General features: G+C 45.9%; 1 protein-coding gene across 1 annotated transcript; it reads left to right on the top strand.

The window, feature by feature from the left end:
- The first annotated feature begins 1,782 nt into the window (after positions 1–1,782).
- LOC124698707 (protein DETOXIFICATION 40-like) lies at positions 1,783–16,217 on the top strand. Its single transcript, XM_047231167.1, has 7 exons — positions 1,783–1,955; positions 13,296–13,927; positions 14,013–14,069; positions 14,164–14,402; positions 15,522–15,640; positions 15,737–15,823; positions 16,134–16,217. The coding sequence occupies exons 1-7, from the start codon at positions 1,836–1,838 to the stop codon at positions 16,215–16,217; spliced, it is 1,338 nt and encodes a 445-aa protein (XP_047087123.1). The 5' UTR covers positions 1,783–1,835.
- The last annotated feature ends 1,446 nt before the right edge of the window (positions 16,218–17,663 follow it).

The raw sequence follows: 17,663 nt of genomic DNA on the forward strand, positions 1-17,663 counted from the left end.
TCTCTTTATACTGAGACGTCGTGATCTTACCCTTTACCTCCTGGTATATGTTGATGACATTATTGTGGTCAGTTCCACAAGTGCTGCTATTGATCGCCTTATTCATCAGTTGCGCAGTTCTTTTGCTCTCAAGGACCTTGGGCAGTTACATTATTTTCTTGGTATTGAGGTTCATATTAGGCAGGGTTGCATTCTTCTTAGTCAGCGTAAGTATGCCTTGGAGTTGCTCAGACGTGCTGGTCTCTTGAAGTGCAGTCCGGCTTCCACACCTATGATTTCCTCGGATAAGCTATCTTCTACTGATGGTACTCCTCTATCATCTGAAGAATCGAGTAGATATCGCAGTATAGTCGGTGGTCTTCAGTATCTCACCATGACACGACCTGACTTGTCCTTTGCAGTCAATAAGGTGTGTCAATACCTTCATGCTCCTCGGTGTACTCATTGGTCTGCTGTTAAGCGTATACTTCGTTATATTCAGGGGACAGTGTCAGATGGTTTATCACTGAGGCGACCTAATGCGTATCCTAATCTATTGACAGCCTTTTCTGACGCGGACTGGGCAGGTAATTCTGATGATCGGCGATCAACCGGGGGATATGCTATATTTTATGGTGGTAATCTTGTTACTTGGAGTGCTAGGAAACAAGTTACAGTTTCTCGCTCAAGTACAGAGTCTGAATACAAAGCAATTGGCAATGCTACTGCTGAACTTATTTGGATACAAGCACTTCTTGGTGAACTTGGAGTCTCTTCGAGTCGTCCGCCTATTCTATGGTGTGATAACATTGGAGCCACATACCTTTCTTCCAATCCAGTTTTTCATGCTCGCACAAAACATATTGAAGTGGATTATCATTTTGTTCGAGAACGGGTTGCTCAGAAGTTGCTTCAAATCAAGTTCATATCATCCAAAGATCAGTTGGCAGATATATTTACGAAGCCTCTATCATTACCATTGTTTCAGACTTGTAGGCGCAATCTCAATCTTTGTAGTTCGGGTGAGATTGAGGGAGGGTGATAAACTATGTATTATGGTAGATACTAATCATAGACTAGTTGTAGTTTGACACGGTTTGATAAACCGACTCATGTACTTGTACCATGTAAAGCTTACCCCTATTTATACATGCCAGGCCGGACCAAGTTTGGTACCGTGCACTACCCTACAATCATCTACTCTACACGTATTTTGTTATTGTGCATCTTCGATGTCTTGGGGCATCTTGTTAATGGGCAGATGCTGAATCTAATTGATATCTTCATGATATTATATATTCCTTTTTTAAAACCAGTGTCTGAAAAAAAATACAAATAGCTGGCCGTGCCGGCCAGATTTAGCCCGTCATTACTGATTACCCTGCGGAGTACCAACCTGTATTGAGTAGCGTACAGTCGAACTGGTGGCCGCTAGCTGTCGCAATGAAGCAACAGACTGTATCAGTAACAGGATGGAGAAAAAAAATCCTGCGTAAGCAAATACTCTCCCCGATTTGTTTTAATTAACTTTGATTTAGTAATAACAAGGGGAGGGAGTATTTCAGAAGTGAAGCAAGGAGACAGTCGATTGCTATATGTAGGACTCAACAGCCCGGCCTTGCCTAGAAGTATCAGTCAACGCAATACAGACACATATACGAGGCCAGACACGAGGTGGAGCTGCTCGATCTCGCTGCGCTCAGTCTCTTGTCACCATGGCCGCGCACGGCGCGTCCGGTCGGCTGGAGAGCATCCTCACGGACTCGTCGGCGCCGCTTGCGAAGCGCGCGTGGGCGGCGGGGACGATCGAGCTCGGGCTGCTGACGCGGCTGGCGGCGCCGGCGGTGGTGACGTACATGATCAATTACCTCATGTCCATGTCGACGCAGATCTTCTCCGGCCACCTTGGGAACCTCGAGCTCGCCGCCGCCTCGCTCGGCAACACCGGCATCCAGATGTTCGCGTACGGCCTCATGGTACGTACACATACATCACACAGCCGCTTCGATTCCATCACACGCTCCATCTGGACCATCGAGACTGCGTGCTCGGACGGTTGGATGGTGAAGTTCCGTAGGTGATTCTCTAACCCACAACCTTTTTTTTTTTGAGACAACTCTAACCCACAACTAGACAAGAGAGTGCTAGAGCACCCTGATGAAATAAACCATGGCCCGTTCCTAAAAAAAACATGAGCCGTCCATTTGTTTGAATCGAACGGACATCCCTGGCTAGTACTCTGTGAGGTGCCCCTAGATCGGATCTCGTCAAGCAACACAACACACACACAGAATTGGGAATTCGCTCGATTAACCTCCCAACCACCCCCGAGCGAGTCTCCACGGCACTGCCGTGTTCATCAATTAACTTACAACCTGCTTAAGCACAGTTCCTCGACGAGCATATATATAGATGCGGATAAAGGGCCGGCCTCATGTGGTCCGGTCCGCGCCGGTGTAGCGAGCTGGGCCCTTCCTTTCTCTCCTGGGCCGGGCCTTGCTCCTTGGCGACGGAGATGTTGAATCTTCCTCGTTCCCGCCCAGCTCTTGATCAGCAGTAGTAGTAGTAGGCAGGTCGCTGACACTCCCCCGCCGTTGAGGACCTGCTTGCCCCCAAGCAGGAGCCTGAGGGAATTGCTGGCGCAACGAGTCCTGATCTTCCCATGTAGCTTGCGCCGGCGAGGAGCCACTCCATTGGACCAGCACTTGAGGAACCGCACGATGGCCGACTTGGCGCATTCGCTGCTGGAGAATCTTGACGGGAACCTGAAAGAAATCAAGTGGTGACGGTAACTGTTGCAAAACTGGGCGAGGCTTACCCACACATGGCTTCGGTCGAGAAACATGGAAGACTGGGTGCACTCTGCTGGATTCAGGCAGTGCCAGCTTGTACGCGACCTGCCCAATTCTCGCTATAACCCTGAATGGACCAAAGAACTTGAACGCCAACTTCTGGCTGACACGCCGGGCAACAGATGACTGAATATAGGGTTGTAAGCGGAGAAACACTTCATCACCAACGGCAAACTGCCGCTCTGTCCTGTTCTTATCCGCCTGGTGCTTCATGCGCTGCTGCATACGCAACAAGTGCTGACGAACTGAGGCCAGAACCAGAGCACGTTCATCCAGCCAAGCCTGAGTATCAGCTGATGCGATTTTGTCTGAGGCAGAAATACCAAAATAGCGAGGCTGTCGGCCATAAAGAAGCTCAAAAGGAGTTTTGCCCAATGACGCATGCCAGTTAGTGTTATACCAGAATTCACAGAGAGCGATCCACTTAGCCCAGTGTTGAGGATGTGCACTGATGAAACAACGCAGATAACATTCCACTGATTGATTCACTCTCTCTGTTTGTCCATCCGTCTGTGGGTGGTTAGCTGTGCTCATTTTCAGGTTGGTACCCGTGGCTTTAAAGACTGATTGCCAAAAGAGTGAAGTGAAAACAGGATCACGGTCGGAAACCAGGTTCAGTGGCATACCGTGCAACCTGTAAATGTTGTCCACGAACAGATCAGCGACCTTGCTTGCTGTGTAAGGGTGCTTCAATGGCACAAAGTGCGCATACTTGGTAAGCTTGTCAACCACGACAAGGATGCAATTATGTCCCTTCGATGAAGGCAATCCATCAATGAAATCCATGGTCGCTGTTTCCCACGGTGCAGACGGAATCGGAAGCGAGTCGTAGCAGCCCTGGTGGATGGATTCTCTCGGTTTTAGCCTGTTGACAGATGTGGCAGGTGCGCACATACTCTCTCGTCATACTCTTCATAGATGGCCATTTGAACAAGGAAATCAATCTGCGATAAGTTACAGGAAATCCTGAGTGGCCGCCCTGAGGACTATCATGAAATGCTGAGATGATACGCTGCTGTAGCTGCTCATCCTGGCCTACCCAAATACGCCCTTGATAACGCAAAATGCCATGGTCCAACTTATAGTCACCCTCTGTTGCTGGTTCCACTGCCAACCTCTGCAGGAGATGTTGTGCAACCTCATCATCCTCATAGCTGGCACGCACAGATTCGAGCCACACAGGCTGAACCGTTGTTACAGACATCAATGGAGAGCTGCTCGTGGGCTTCCTTGATAGTGCGTCAGCCGCTCCGTTGTGAATCCCCTTTTTGTACATCACCTTGTATTGCAGCCCCATCAACTTGGTTAATGTCTTCTGCTGCCACTCTGTATGCAACCTCTGGTCAGTTAGATGAACAAGGCTTTTGTGATCAGTTCGAATTATGAATTCTCCAATTTGCAAATAGGAACGCCACTGCTGCACTGCTAGGAGGATAGCTAAGTATTCTTTTTCATAAACGCGACGGCCTCTATTCTTGGGACCCAATGCACGACTGACATAAGCTAAGGGGTGTCCACACTGCGATAAAACTGCTCCAATACCAACATCACACGCATCAGTGTCTATCACAAACTGTTCATCAAATCGAGGAAGAGTTAGCACTGGAGCTGTTGTCAAAGCCTGCTTCAGGGTTTGGAATGCTGTGTCAGAGTCAACTGTCCAGACAAACAACACTCCTTTCTTAAGCAATGCAGTCAATGGTTGGCTAATAATGGCATAATGCCGGATAAACTTCCTGTAGTAGCCAGTGAGCCCGAGAAATCCTCTTAATTCTTTCAGATTCGTTGGTGTTGGCCAGTTTTCCACTGACTGAATTTTGGTGGCATCAGTCGCAACACCTGCAGCTGAGATCACATGTCCAAGATAATTAATTTTCTCCTGGGCAAAGGCACATTTGGACAGTTTGACTTGCCACTGATCCTTTTGCAGAATCCCCAAAACAGTTGCCAAGTGTTGAAGATGATCGTCATACGACTGGCTGTAGATTAAGATATCATCGAAGAAAACCAAGGCAAACTTGCGCAAAACCGGGGCCAAGGTGGCGTTCATGGCCTGTTGGAATGTAGCCGGGGCTCCTGTCAGTCCAAATGCCATCACCCTGAATTCATAGTGGCCATTATGAGTTTGAAATGCTGTCTTTGCTTCTTCGCCGGGGGCCAGACGTATCTGGTGATACCCTGCTTTTAAATCAAGCTTGGAAAACCATTTGGAACCGGCCAGTTCATCAAGCAGTTCATCTATGATGGGAAGGGGATATTTGCCTTTCACTGTAAGAGCATTCAAGTGCCTGTAGTCGACGACTAAGCGCCAGGTTTTGTCCCCTTTTTTGACTAGGAGTACTGGAGAACCAAATGGACTGTTGCTCAGCTGAATTACACCCTGGTCCAGCAATTCTTGGACTTGCTTTTCTATTTCTGTCTTTAGCTCTGGCACTACCCGATAAGGCCTCATGGATACAGGGCGGGCACCAGGTATCAGAGGTATGTGGTGGTCATCTCGGCGCCTTGGTGGTAACCCGATAGGAGAAGCAAAAACGAAGCAAAATTATCCAAAATAGCTTGCCTTTGGTGGGGAATAGGAATAGGTACTGGTGTTTCGGCATCACTCACCAGATTCAACCCCTCCAAAGCATTGATACAAAACTGTGACCCTTCTCCTTGTAACACCACTAACTGTCCATCCTTAGGCACTGCAATCCAGCCTTGGTCCCAGTGTGTGATCATAGGGCTATATTTTCCTAACCAGTCCAACCCAATAATGCCATCATAACTGCCCAATTGCAGCACCTTGAAATCATCACAGAATTCTGTTCCCTCGGTCGACCAAGATAAGCGAGGAAAATATTCAGCACGGGATAAGATGGCACCACCAGCTACCTTGACGTTGACATTGTCAGGTAATGGTGCTCCTCCTTTGAGCAGCTGCGCTTTGTGACTGTCAATGAAACAAGAAGAGCTGCCAGAATCTACCAAGAACAGCATATCCATGTTTTGAATTTGTACTTTCAGCAACATGGTTTTTGGAACTGAAATCGTTGTATTCAAAGCGACAGTCGACAACAACATCAAGTGTGGGTCGCGTTGTTGCACGAGCTGCTCCCCTTGGTCTTCTTCTTCAGTTTCGTCAGACTCAAAGGGTTGCATATACTCGACCATCTCCTGGACAACATGCAAGGGTACAGTGTTTTTGCACCTGTGCTCACGATTATATTTGTCACCACAGGTGAAGCACAAGTTCTTAGCCCTCCTGTATGCACGAAGACTCTGCCATTTTTCCTCTGCTGTTGTTCTCTGAGACTCTGCTTGACGTTTCTCCTCAACTCTCGGGGAAACCCATCTGGCAGGTGGTTGTGGAAGAGGAATGGGATTTGCAAGTGCTGACGGCTGGTAAGACCTCTTGACTGAGGACAGTCTGGACGGCTCGGCAGTAACAGGACCACAATCCTCGCCCAGCTCCTCATATAACAAGGCCAAGGAATAGGCAGTGTCCAAGTCCCGAGGTTGTTGTATTGCCACCAGAATGCGAACTCCGGGTTGCGGGCCATCGATGAATTTGGTGGTGTAATGTACACGATCGGGATTTACCTCATACGCTGTGATCTGGTCCATCAGTTCAGCAAAACGAGTGACATAGTCCTCGACTGAAGATGTCTGAGAGATGTGGATCAATCGCCTGACCAGCACCGGATGTTGATTTCTGCAGAATCGTGTCATCACTGCTGCCACGAGGTCAGACCAAGACGGTTGGTGGTGTTGGTGCAGGAAGGATTCCAGCCATGTCGCTGCCGCACCCACGAACTGGTCTGACGCTGTCGAAATCCGCTGCTGTGACGGCGTGTTCCGCAGCTGGAAATAATCCTCGCAGCGGCGTTGCCACAATTTTGGGTTGGAACCATCAAATTGCGGCAAATCAACGCGGGGACCATGAAAGGAATTAGCGCCATGGTATGTTCTCGCAGGATGCTGGTTGTCGAAATTTTGATGGCTAAGGGCGAGATTCATACCTCCTCCCGGAGGAGGCATGTGAGAGTCACACGCCGTCCCCCGGCCTGTGTGTGTCCAACGGCGGCCATCCGGGCCCGCGGGGCTTCCCTCCGACTCCTTGGTGTGCGAAGTCGACGGATCTCCCGCCGGCGCTGCATGGACGGGCTGATGCAAGCCCGCAACCAGCGCCGTGAGTTGCCCAATCTCGTGGCTGAGGGAACCACGGACGACATCGAGCTCTTGCCCGATCTGGGCCTTGACGCCCTCCAGATCGGAGGAGAGGGATGCCAGACCTTGATCGACGCCCTTGAGATGCTTCTGCGTGTCGAGGACGAAGGGCTGGAAATTTCCCAAGATCTCCTTCTTGTAGTGGGCGAAGCGCTGCTCCGCATCCTCCGCCATATCCACCTTGATGAGCTCGTATAAGGCCTTGGATTCCGGGGAGAGGGAGTCCATTGCTTCAGATCGGCGGCGCGCGACGAATCGAGTAGCGTGGCGGTGGGTGGGAATCTCCAGAATTGGGGATCGAGTGTCTCTGATACCACTTGTGAGGTGCCCCTAGATCGGATCTCGTCAAGCAACACAACACACACACAGAATTGGGAATTCGCTCGATTAACCTCCCAACCACCCCCGAGCGAGTCTCCACGGCACTGCCGTGTTCATCAATTAACTTACAACCTGCTTAAGCACAGTTCCTGACGAGCATATATATAGATGCAGATAAAGGGCCGGCCTCATGTGGTCCAGTCCGCGCCGGTGTAGCGAGCTGGGCCCTTCCTTTCTCTCCTGGGCCGGGCCTTGCTCCTTGGCGACGGAGATGTTGAATCTTCCTCGTTCCCGCCCAGCTCTTGATCAGCAGTAGTAGTAGTAGGCAGGTCGCTGACATACTCCAACACAAACAATAGGGAGTATAGTACTCTGGAGTACTACCTTGAGTCCAGGGGTAGTAAGTCGTAAAGGAGAGATCTATTATTGCAGTCACTTGTGACTGAAGAAAAAAAAGTTCACTCCTTTTTTTGTGTTTATTCAATTGTTTAATCCCCACGCGGAGAGATGGTGAGCAGGGCGGCTTGATTTGCCGGCGAGCGACGATCCGTGCCGGAACCTTTATAATCAGAGCCGTCGAGATTAAAATATGTCATACCTAGAGGCCCGGATGGCTAGCATCCATGGCGTGAACAACTGGAACTAGCAGATCATCACATGTACTAGTAACAACTTGTTCTGATGATTGGTTGAACATTCTATATTTCGTCTACATACTATGGATTATTCGTTCAAACCGATCGATGGGTTCTGATGAGCCACACCACATGCCCAATAGTCCATGCTACACCGATGGTCAAGGATTTTGTACCCAATTTGAATCCTAAATTTATCCATCCTGAGGGGGAGAGGGCGCCAGGTCGTTCAGGGGAACAGCGCGTTCGATCGGGAGGGGTCACATGGAGTTAGCATTAGATTACAAAGGTCAAACTTACCCTTTCATTAGCAAGGAAAATGTCTAATATACCATTTTGATCGAATGGTTAGATAGTTTTACTGCTACTCCTAACCCTTCTCATGGAGTACCTGCAGGTAGTGTAGAAGTCCTAAAAAATAGGCTAGATTGTCACCTGCGCAATTTTGAGTCAATATGTTCGGCAGTACTGATGCAATCAGAGACATCTAGTACTAGAAATCAAAATCACAGGTTGATTGGCAGGAATCAACTTGTGAGTCATATGACAGGAATCAAATGGCGAGGGGTTGTTTGATTTGTTGTCTTTACGTTTGGCAGTACTATAATGCAAAGAGATAGATAGTAATAGAAATCAAAACAAGAGTAAATCAGCGATAATTATCATGGATTCGATGGAGTACTTTTTCTTTATTGGCACGAGCCAAACTTGTGAGCCATGACTCGTGACTGAATCAAACGGTGAACGATTGACTGATTTGATGTCCATATGTTTGTTTCTCGATGGAGAAGTATTTCTTTATTTGCACGAGCCAAACTTCTGAGGAACGAGCACAACTCAAAAATGGGCGAGTGCTTGATTGATTTGTCATCCATATGTTTGTTTTGCATAGCAACACCCTCTCACCCTCCAAGTTTGTTCGTTGCGTAGAGAACGGAATTTTTTTTGTCCCTATGGTTTAGCAGTGTATTATGTTGTGTGAGTTATTAATAGTCAAACTTTACATGATTCAGATTGAATCCTTAAAAAAACATGGTTCGGATTGAATTTCTAATTAGAATGTGATGGGACCTATGTAAGAAATTAAACGTACGTCATGTCGCTTTAAAATTAGGGCCCGTTATGGCTTTAGTAGTATAGCAGTTTCATAATTAAAGTCCAGTTCAATTACTGCATTAAGAAAATAGGGTAACGTCAGAGTCAAAAGAGTCTTACTTGCGTACTACAGATCTTGGAGTCAGTTTGGCCACTAGGCTGGTCCTATCCCAGCCCGTATGTTTCAGGGAAAGCAATAACAAACACCATATAATCTATTTACTCTCCCCAATCCCTCTGATTTCTCTTGATTCCTATCTCCTGCTATTAGATCTAGTCGCCGACAACGGCACCTAGACGCAGAGAACGGTATCGTCCTCCTATGTCACTCCTATCATCTTCGAACTCTAAACGGCCACACCATCGGTATCAGAGCTGACCATCATGGTTTTCGGTGCGGACAAGGTGAAGCAGACAACCTACACCACATATGACATCATGGAAGTAATTCTTGGTTTGCGCAAAGATAATACTGCAATCCAAGAGATCAACAAGGCCATCTAGGATAGCGCCGCGACGCTCGAGATTCGTGTGAAGGAGGGAGCTCAAACCCGGCGGCCAAGCAGGCTTGTACCCACCTCCGAAGGACATGGCACCCGCGACATTGTAGTTGTCATTGTCAACATCGTCGACTGCTACAGATCTAGCCATGAACCTTACTAGCATTGCATCGGCCACGACTACAGCCCCGTCTATGGCCATCTTTGGATTGCCAACAATGTCACTGCCTCTAGGGTAGTATGGTCCTCTGCCGGCATGGTCCTCGGTTCTCACTCCCTAGGCTCCACCAGTCGTGCCCCACCACTACTAGGAAAATTCTTATAGATATAAATAGATTATGTGGCGCATTTAAAAATCCGTTCTCCATAAAAATATTTATGCGGCGCATAAAATAATATGCCCCACAGAATTTTTGCGCATAAAAAAAATATGCGCCACATAATTGAGGCTTTTGGTGGAGCATATTGATGTATGCGCCACATATATACACATTTTTATGGCGCATATCAATATGCGCCATCGAATTTTTGTTTGAATTTTAAATTCTAGATTTTTATAAAATTTTAGATTTTTTGAACTTTTAGAATTTTCAAATATTTTCTAATTTTTGAACTTCTAGGATTTTTTATATTGTTTTTGTAAATTTTCTAAAAAATTATTGTTTTAATATTTTGAATATTTTTTAATTTCTATATTCTGCTGATTTTTTTGAATTTTATTTTTTTATTTAAATTTTTTATTTTTTTGAGTTTTGAAATTTTAATTTCTATATTCCATACTCTTTTGATATTTTTGAATTTTTGAATTTTTTTTGTTTCTTTAGATATTTTGAAATTATTGTTTTGAATTTTTTGATATTTTTGAAAATTTATTTGTTAAAAAAATAAATTTTGAATTTCAAAAAGTATTTCGTTTTAAAAAAATTAAATTTTTTAACATTTTCAACTTTTTAGATTTTTTGAAGTTTTAAATTTTCTTTTGAATTCTTGTCTTAAGAGGGTTGATATGATACTAATATCAATAAGAACTATAGTAACATAAGGGTGGCTTAATTGAACAGAACTAAGAAGTTAAGCGTGTTTTGGTTGGAGCAATTTGAGGATGGGCGACCTAGCGGGGAGTTGTCATTTCAATATGATTTAAGATATGTTCGTGTTACTAGATGTTCGAAAATTTCAAACATTTAGTTTTTTCTAGATTATTTATTTTTTGAGTTTTCCTGAATTTTTGAATTTTGATTTTTTTGAGAATTTTGTGGAACATATCATGGATATATGCCACAGAAATTTCATAATTCTATGGCGCATGTAGATATACACCACAGCAATAAAATTTAGTGGCGTGACTTGTGTGGCGCACGGAATATGCGCCACGGAAAGTAAAAAACGTGCGCCACAGATATGCAGCTTCCTAGTAGTGCACCTCGCAAACACCGCCGGCGTACCACGCTACCACAAGCTGGATTTTTCCACTTATGATGGCAAAGAAGATCCACTCGGATAGCTAAACAGATGTGATAAGTTCTTTCGGGGGCAAAGGATGCCGAAGCATAGAAGGTGTGGCTTGATGCATACCATATGACTGGAACTGGCCAGTGCCCACACGTGGTATATGCAACTTGAGCGCAACGAAGGCAGTCCATCGGCCTCGTTTTAAAAACCATTGTCATCTTCGATTCGGCCCTCCGGCTCGATCTAATTGTCTCGGCGAATTAATAAGGTTTCGGATGACAGCACAGTACCAAGAAAAGGTTTTAGCACTTTCGGGTCACGTTGACGCCTTGTCCACAACAGAGCAGGTGTCCATCTTCACTTCAGTCCTGATCGACCTATTGAAGATCGATGTAGAGCTGTATAACCCGCAAGACTTGGACACGGCAATGAGCCTTGCCCAAGCTCATGAACTGTGGGCTAAAGTCGCAGCTGCTGCCATCATAGAAGCATCCTCCAGCGAAAATTCATCCATGCCCACATGACAGCTGCAAGGTATGTCCATGACTAGTTCAGCTCCAGATGGGGGAGAACGGGTGCTCCGTCGATTGACGTTGTAGAGATGGCAAAAAGAAGGGAAATGGGATTATGTTTCAACTGCGACGAGAAAAATCTCTAGAGGCCATCGTTGCCACCGCCTTTTCTACCTTGAAGTCATTGATGATGTCGAAGATCCGACATGAATTACAGCTCGAGGACGAGCTGTCTGAAGGAGAGGAGTAGTGTTGTGGCGTTAGTAGTATAGCGGTTTCCATAATTAAAGTCCAGTTCAATTACTGCATTAGGGAAAATAGGTTAACGTAAGAGTCAAAAGAGTCTTACTTGTGTACTAGAGATCTTGGAGTCAGTTTGGTCCACCAGGCTGGTCCTCCAGAGGATGTGTATCCGGTATGTTTTAGGGCTAGCAATAACAAACACCATATCTTCTATGTGCTCTCTCCCCATCCCTCTGATTTCTTTTTTTGATCCTTATGTCTGCTATCAGATCTAGTCACCGGCAACGACACCTAGACGAAGATAACGATCTCACCCTCCTGTGTCACACCCCTATCATCTTCGAAGCTCTAAGCGGCCACAACAGGGCCCTATTTTGCATTTCTCCTAGGGCCCCAAATTTTTAGGGACGGCCCTGCAACGCAGACAAACATGATTTATGATAAAGGGTGTCTGCCATTTGGCTCATCAGAAATTCAGAACCCACTCAACTGCACATAATAAGAACACTGGAAAAATCTTAAATTATAACATTGTTAATCCTAAAAACTTGACTAGTATACACTTGCACATGTGGCAGTTTTTTTAGAAGAAACAACTGAGCACCGCCAGAAGACCCAGGCCCCATTGATAAACCTCAAACCTGGATTTGGAAGGTTTCATCTTCTGAGAACTATTGTAAACTTAGTTGCACAAAGCTTGCTGCCGTAGATGATCAATTTCCAAAGATACTAATCTACATTGATATGTCAGAACCTGTTTACGCATTTATTTAATTTTGGATATATATAGTTGTTAAATACAACTCATTGATACCACAGTCTGTATTGGCCAGTCTTTGAATATTTTACATGCTTGTCGAAATTAATATACAGTACTAGTATATATACACAACAGTAACATGTTTGTGTTCAGTCGCTCAGGAGCTTTTATCTTGTCTTTAATTTTCATTGTTCCTTGAATGTTTTTGTGTTTTTTTACATTTCCTATTGATTTCATTAGTACTGAAATCGGAAGACACATTTGACTATTTAGCTTATTTTGGTACAGTTTAGTGCAATTCTGTTAGGAACAGTTGACCCAGAAACCGACCAATATGAAACATGCATCAAATGTTGAACCAATTTAACCTCTTTCCTTCGTCAAGGAAAACACAACAAGCTTTTTTTTCCTAGGAAACATGTAAAAGCAGTTTGCATGTTATCTCAGAAGAAAATATGGAAGAAACAGGAAGAGAAATGTTTAACTCCAAGGTGATAAATTTGACCAAGAAAAATGGATCCAATGAAACTCTGAATGAGAAAAAAAAGGAACAAAATGGTGTGCTTAGATGGATCATCTCAACCACAATTGGCTTTCAATATTCGAAATACAATAATTGCTACCACTTGTTCCATCATCATTGCTTTCCTGAGTGTGTTGTGCACTGCTAATTTAGCTTCTCGTACCACCTAATTCACAATTCTTGTCAGTAACAAGACATTTTGCGTTTGCAGCTTGGCATGGGTAGTGCAGTGGAGACTCTCTGCGGACAAGCCTACGGCGCACGGAAGTACGAAATGCTTGGAACTTACCTACAACGATCTGCCGTGCTCCTGTGCTGCACCGGCATACCGCTTGCGGTGATCTACGTTTTCTCTGAACCAATCCTCCTGTTCCTGGGACAGTCACCAGAGATCGCCCGTGCCGCGTCCATTTTCGTATACGGCCTGATACCTCAGATCTTCGCCTACGCTTTCAATTTCCCAATCCAGAAGTTCATGCAGGCTCAGAGCATTGTTCTGCCGAGTGCTTACATCTCAACCGCAACGCTAGCGTTGCACCTGCTGCTGAGCTGGGTTGTCGTTTACAAGGCTGGGCTGGGGCTTCTTGGTGCCTCCCTGGTGCTGAGTCTGAGCTGGTGGATCATTGTGGCGGCGCAGTTTGGGTACATTGTCATGAGCCCGACGTGCCGCCATACATGGACCGGGTTCACCTCGCAAGCCTTCTCTGGCTTGACGGATTTTATTAAGCTCTCAGCGGCATCTGCAGTTATGCTGTGCCTTGAGACATGGTACTTTCAGGTCCTCGTGCTCATTGCCGGCTTGCTCCCTAACCCTGAGCTTGCATTGGATTCCCTATCTGTGTGGTGAGTGCCATTCATCTCTATGTCTTTGCTGTTTTACCTAGCTAGTAATCAGAGTTGGTGCTAACCTGCGATTTGTCCGGTGCAGCATGACAATTGCTGGGTGGGTGTTCATGATCTCAGTAGGTTTCAATGCCGCTGCAAGGTTCGCAAGTCTAAACTGAATGGCTCGATAACATCTTCATTCCTTAAAAGGGGGACTCATAACTACGTACTCTAACTAATGAAATACTTTTCAGTGTAAGAGTGAGCAATGAGCTTGGTGCCGGCAACCCCAAGTCGGCATTTTTCTCAGTATGGGTCGTCACCGTGCTCTGTGGAACAATCACTGTCATCCTTGCAATTGTGATCCTCTGTCTTCGAAATTACATCAGCTACTTGTTCACAGAGGGAGAAACAGTTTCCAACGCTGTGGCAGATCTCTGCCCGCTGCTCGCCATCACGCTCATTCTCAATGGCATCCAACCTGTTCTATCTGGTAATTTCAGAAAGTTTTTGCATGTGCACATGAGGTTTCTTCATTCTTGGGTATTGCATCAGTACGATCTTTTTATATTAAAACACCTGGGAAATTTCGTACCCCATCTCCATTTCATTTTCATTCAAATTCTTGTGCTAGGACGATTGGTGTTGATGTATTAAACATGAAATATCTCATTCCCATTTTTCAAACTGAACTGTATTTTGGCTAAAAGTTACAAAATTCGTTAACTCGTAATGCATGAAAAGATTGCATTTAATTAGAAAGTAATTACTAGTAACAGATAGCAAACACTTCCATTTGAAACGACTATAGACTTTTGCATATTTAAATTAGTCTAAATCTGAATTCTAGGATTATCTATTCACATGCAACAAGTTTCGCGGGCAACTGTGTCATTTTCTCTCACACGACACAACTGTGTCTTGTTTGTGAACAGGGGGTGATTTTTTTCAGAGTTCTCTTCAAAGTTTCATGTTTGTCGTTAATAGTTGAATTTTGCCAAATAAGGTCTTCTTTGGTTCGTAGAAAATTTAGAGGATTATGTTCCTAAAAAAAAACTGTAGAGCTTGTTTGATTTCTAGAATTGGCTAGAAAAAAAAAATCATACCGATTACTTTGCATGGAATTCTGTAGGAAAATTTTCGAAAGCAATTCATTTCCATCTTGAATTTGGAATTTCCCTACTAATTCAATTCCAGATTCAATTCACTGCATCCAAATGCATCCAAACACAGCGCTAGGTTTTAACCTCATGGAAAATTTCTTTTGATTCAGTCACAACTATGCCAAGCAGGCAAGCACGTGTTCGTTCCTTTATTTTTCGTGTGGTACAATCAAACAACTTATATTCTTGATTCGTCCACTTTAGATTTATGTAAGATTCAGTATGTCATGTTACCACAACCCTATATTTTTCCTATTCATACGTTTTCAAAATTCTGCAAACCAAGGAAACCCTAAATTGCAAGAGACCAGCCATGCACAAACTATTACGTCTGTTTATAAACTATTATGGGTATCATGTTCAAGAGTTTCATATTTTTCCCCATTGTGTCAACATATATATGGTGTGAATTGATGATTGAACTTCACTAACATCTATAGAGATATCAGGTGTTGCTGTTGGATGTGGATGGCAACAGTTTGTTGCTTACGTGAACATCGGTTGTTACTACATCGTAGGCATTCCCCTTGGTGTTGTTCTAGGTTTTGTCTTCAAGCTCGGCGTAAAGGTGGTGGATTTAGCTATGAACTGTTGATACATACATGATACCGTTATCTTCAGATCTATGCTCTTAACATATGTTTCATGGTATGCCTACCGGCAGGGCATTTGGGGTGGCATGATTGGAGGTACGGCCATGCAGACGGCCATTCTGTTATGGGTCACCATCAGAACTGATTGGAACAAAGAGGTACCTGTTACTAAACCTATGGAGCAGAAAGATTCGTTTTTCATTTCGATTTTGCACAACACGTACTAATGATAAAGGGAATTAACTACGTGAGGTCCCAAGATTCAAGCTACCTTCCTCTGCCTCCATAGTTGTTGTCATGAATGTAATATGTAGCCTCTAGTCTGCTCATCTTCCATCCTGGCACAAATTTATCACAGTTTGCAAATATGTGTGGATAGGGTTTAAAAAAAAATTAGAACATGTTTGCTGTTCGTATAGAAAAGATTGACAGTTTAACTGTATTTTCTTCTGTTTGCATAACCTTCAGGTGGAGGAGGCACAGAAAAGATTGAATAAGTGGGAGGATAAGAAGGAACCCCTTCTTACAGATGTCAGGAAAGATGATAATTAATTAAGTGAATCAGTCTGGACGTATTTCCAATTCAACGACCCATGATCACGAGCGTTGGGAGGGGACCGAATTCAGGTGTCTTCACACTTGAGATGATATACCGTCAGGGAGTGATTCCCAGATTTGAGACAAAGGTCATGGGTAAGAGAACTGTGCCCAAAGAACGCATAGATTCCAATTTTTCGATAAAGGGAATATATTAATATCAAAGATATCAATTACACCCAGCCTCTGCAACAACGCACCACCCTAATGGCACTACGGATGCACACAGCCAAAAAAAGGAAAAGAAAACTAAGAAATAAAAGTCCCGCTACGAGTATCTCGGGCCTAACAACAACAATACATCCACCGCCAAGACAACACCTGAAGTACAGACTCTCCAAAACGACGCCTCCAAGAAGGGAACAGGTGCTCTAACACCGTCGTCGCCCGATCAACGATCTTAGGTTTTCACCACGAAGATAGTCCCCACTCTCAAAACAATGCCTCCAACAAGGTCATTGCCGGGCACAACCGAGTTAAGGTCGGACCTTAGGATTTCCCACGAAAGGTAGGACTACGAACTTCACATATGTTGTCGCCCCCACTATCATACCGCTGTTGTGAGGCCCGGAACACCAAGCAAGTCCCTCAACGAGCGCGAAGACTTGAACCTCCCTTAGCTAGTCCTCCCTCCGGCCTTCATGTACTTCTCTTCTTCCGGCTTTCATCATGGATCCATAGTCACTTGATGTCAACACGAGAAAAAGAGCTTCGCGCCGCTCCCTCCGAGACCAAACGGTCGGAATAAAAGCATGGGTGCGCACGACCGAATACCACTCAGAACCAGCAAACTCCGGGCACAAAGCACTGTTACATTCGCCGGCGGAGCCTTCCGGAACTCAACACTCCGGCTAGATCACGAGTCCAGGCCTCCGGTAGGTCTTCCTCTTCACGCAAGAGAGACCCTAGGACCACGCCCGCCACCTGCCACCAGGTCGACGGCGCCACCGCCATCCAGGGCCGCCGCCCTTGGTGCCGTGGTCCCAAACCATGAGGAGGAGCGGTGCGAGATCCGTCTCCATCACCGCTGGCTCGGCGATGCCGAGGCTAGGACGGAAGGAGAGGATCGCGCCACCAGGTTCCGGGTTTGCAACGCCGCCCCCAACACCGCCCGCCCGAAGGTCGCGACGAGGAAGAGGAGAGCTGCGCCCCCAGATCAAGGCCATGCCGCCGCCACCATCACCGGCCTCCCGGCGAGGGGCCGCGCCGCCACCACCCTCCACGGTCCGGGGCCATACCCCCCGTGCGGAGGCTAGCCTCCTTCCGCCGCACGGAGGGATCATGCGAGGGCCCCGCCGCCCCCATCACCGGCCGCGCCGGCCCGCCGGCGACGACCTCCGGGGACGACGAGGAGGGCGGGAGGAGGAGGGGAGGACGGCGGCGGCGGCTAGGGTTTCCGCC

Source organism: Lolium rigidum, chromosome 3 (genome assembly GCF_022539505.1).
Source record: "Lolium rigidum isolate FL_2022 chromosome 3, APGP_CSIRO_Lrig_0.1, whole genome shotgun sequence".
Classification (NCBI taxonomy): domain Eukaryota; kingdom Viridiplantae; phylum Streptophyta; class Magnoliopsida; order Poales; family Poaceae; genus Lolium; species Lolium rigidum.

Bases quoted from the DNA above. Each gene is read 5' to 3' on its own strand.
- LOC124698707 (XM_047231167.1), top strand. From the start codon at position 1,836: ATGATCAATTACCTCATGTCCATGTCGACGCAGATCTTCTCCGGCCAC. The intron at 15,641-15,736 runs GTGGTGGATTTA...GCCTACCGGCAG, and splicing joins TCTTCAAGCTCGGCGTAAAG to GGCATTTGGGGTGGCATGAT. The intron at 15,824-16,133 runs GTACCTGTTACT...CATAACCTTCAG, and splicing joins GAACTGATTGGAACAAAGAG to GTGGAGGAGGCACAGAAAAG.